Source organism: Etheostoma spectabile, unplaced genomic scaffold, assembly GCF_008692095.1.
Source record: "Etheostoma spectabile isolate EspeVRDwgs_2016 unplaced genomic scaffold, UIUC_Espe_1.0 scaffold00019467, whole genome shotgun sequence".
Taxonomy (NCBI): Eukaryota; Metazoa; Chordata; class Actinopteri; order Perciformes; family Percidae; genus Etheostoma; species Etheostoma spectabile.
The window spans coordinates 12,501-15,215 of record NW_022604931.1 but is presented as its reverse complement, the minus strand read 5'-3'; the positions used below and the strand labels follow the sequence as shown (position 1 = coordinate 15,215).

The window sequence follows — 2,715 nt, the reverse complement described above, 5'->3', positions numbered from 1 at the left end:
TTTTCAGTTCTTTCCACAGATTCTGGACTGGATTCAGGTCTGGACTTTGACTTGGCCGTTCTAACACCTGGATCCGTTTTTTTGGGAACCGTTCCTTTGGAGATGTTGCTGTATGTTTGGGATCATGGTCTTGTTGGAAGATAAATCTCCGTCCCAGTTTTCAGGTCTTTTGCAGACTCCAACAGGTTTTCATCCAGATGGTCCTGTATTTGGCTGCATCTTCCCCTCAATCTGAACCATCTCCCCTGTCCCTGCTGAAGAAAAGCAGGCCCAGACCCTGATGCTGCCCCCCCATGTTGGACAGTGGGATGGTGTGTTGAGTGAGGAGCTGTGTTGCTTTTACCCAAACATATCGTTAGCATTGTGGTTTCATCTGACCAGAGACCTTCTTCCACATGTTTGGGGGTCTCCCAGGTGGCTTGTGGGTAACTTTAGACAGACCTTTTCTGGAGATCTTTGAGAAATGGTTTTCTTCTTGCCCTTCCCATGAAGGCCAGATTTGTGCAGTGTCCGACTGATTGTTGTCCTCTGGACAGACTGTCCCCCCTCAGCTGGAGGTCTCTGCAGTTCCTCCAGAGGGATCATGGGCCTCTTGGCTGCATCTCTGATCATCTTCTCCTGGTCTGAGCTGAAGGTTTACAGGGACCAGGTCTTGGTAGATTTGCAGTGGTCTGATAGTCCTTCCATTTCTAAATGATGGCTTGCACAGTGCTCCTTGGGATGTTTACAGCTTGGGAAATCTTTTGGATCCAATCCGGCTTTAAACTTCTCCAGACCAGTATTATGGACCTGCCTGGTGTGTTCCTGGTCTTATGATGCTCTCTGGGCTTTCAACAGACCCTGAGACTATCACAGAGCAGGTGCATTTCTACAGAGACCTGATCACACACACAGGTGGATTCTATTGATCCCATCAGTCATTTAGGACAACATGGGATCATTCAGAGATCCTCGCTGAACTTCTGGACTGAGTTTGCGCTCTGAAAGTAAAGGGGCCGATCATTTAGCACGCACCACTTTCAGTTTTTATTTGCTAAAAAGTTTAAAAATTGTGTCCCACTTGTTGGTGATTCTTCACAAAAAATAAAAATGTTCTATCTTTATGTTTGAAGCCTGAAATGTGTTCAAAAGGTTGAAAAGTGCAAGGAGGACCAATACCTTCACAAGGCACTGTGTGTAGTATGTACACACACACACACACACACACACCAAACACACACACACACACACACACACACGTGTGAAAAAGTGTTTGCCCCTTCCTCATTTCCTGTTCCTTTGCATGTTTGTCACACTTAAGTGTTTCAGAACATCAAACCAATTTAAACAATAGTCAAGGACACACAAGGAAACACAAAATGCAATTTATAAATGAAGGCGTTTATTATTAAAGGTGAAAAAAAATCCTAACCATCATGGCCCTGTGTGAAAAAGTGGTTGCCCCCTAAACCTACTAACTGGTTGGGCCCCCTTAGCAGCAACAACTGCAACCAAGCGTTTGTGATAACGTGCAATGAGGCTTTTACAGCGTCCTGGAGGAAGTTTGGCCCACTCATCTTTGCAGAATTGTCCTAATTCAGTTCCATTAGAGGGTTTTGGAGCATGAACGGCCTTTTTAAGGTCATACCACAAAATCTCAATAGGATCCAGGTCAGGACTTTGGCTAGGCCACTCCAAAGTCTTCATTTTGTTTTCTTCAGCCATTCGGTGGTGGACTTGCTGGTGTTTAGGATCATGGTCCTGCTGCAGAACCCAAGTTCGTTTCAGCTTGAGTACACGAACAGATGGTCGGACATTCTCCTTCAGGATCTCTTGGTAGACAGCAGAATTCATAGTTCCTCTTATCACGGCAAGTCTTCCAGGTCCTGAAGCAGCAAAACAGCCCCAGACCATCACACTACCACCACCATATTTTACTGTTGGTATAATGTTCTTTTATGAAATGCAGTGTTCCTCTACGCCAGATATACTTGGACACACACCTTCCAAAGAGTTCCACTTTTGTCTCATCGGTCCACAGATGTTGTCCCAAAAGTCTGGGGATCATCAAGATGTGTTGTGGAGAAATTGAGACGAGCTCTGATGTTCTTGTTGCTCAGCAGTGGTTTCTCCTTGGAACTCTGCCATGCAGGCCATTTTTGCCCAGTCTTTTCCTGATGGTGGAGGCATGAACGCTGACCTTAACTGAGGCAAGTGAGGCCTGCAGGTCTTTGGACGTTGTTGTGGGGTCTTTTGTGACCTCTTGGATGAGTCGTCGCTGCGCTCTTGGGTAATTTTGGGCGGCCGGCCACTCCTGGGAAGGTTCACCACTGTTCCATGTCTTCTCCATTTGTGGATAATGGCTCTCACTGTGGTTCGCTGGATTCCCAAAGCTTTGGAAATGGCTTTATAACCCTTTCCAGACTGATAGATCTCAATTACTTTCTTTCTCAATTGTTCCTGAATTCTTTGGGTCTCGGCATGATGTGTAGCTTTGAAGGATCTCTGGTGGACCTTACTGTGTCAAGCAGCTCCTATTTAAGTGATGCCTTGATTGTGAACAGGTGTGGCAATAATCAGGCCTGGGGGGGCTAGAGAAACTGAACTCAGGTGTGGACAACCACAGTTATAGTATGTTTAACAAGGGGGGCAATCACTTTTTCACACCGGGCCATGATGGTTTGGATTTTTTTTCACCTTTAATAATAAACGCCTTCATTTATAAATTGCATTTGT

The 2,715-nt window shown here is 45.6% G+C and overlaps 1 protein-coding gene across 1 annotated transcript in view; it reads right to left on the bottom strand.

Moving 5' to 3' along the window:
- Nucleotides 1–441: 441 nt before the first annotated feature.
- LOC116684691 (autophagy-related protein 16-like) overlaps nt 442–2,715 on the bottom strand; it is a gene marked incomplete at both ends in the record, with an annotated part of 8,388 nt that continues 6,114 nt past the window's right edge. The window contains 1 exon segment of the mRNA XM_032510169.1: nt 442–623. Coding sequence (XP_032366060.1) covers nt 442–623 — 182 coding nt within the window.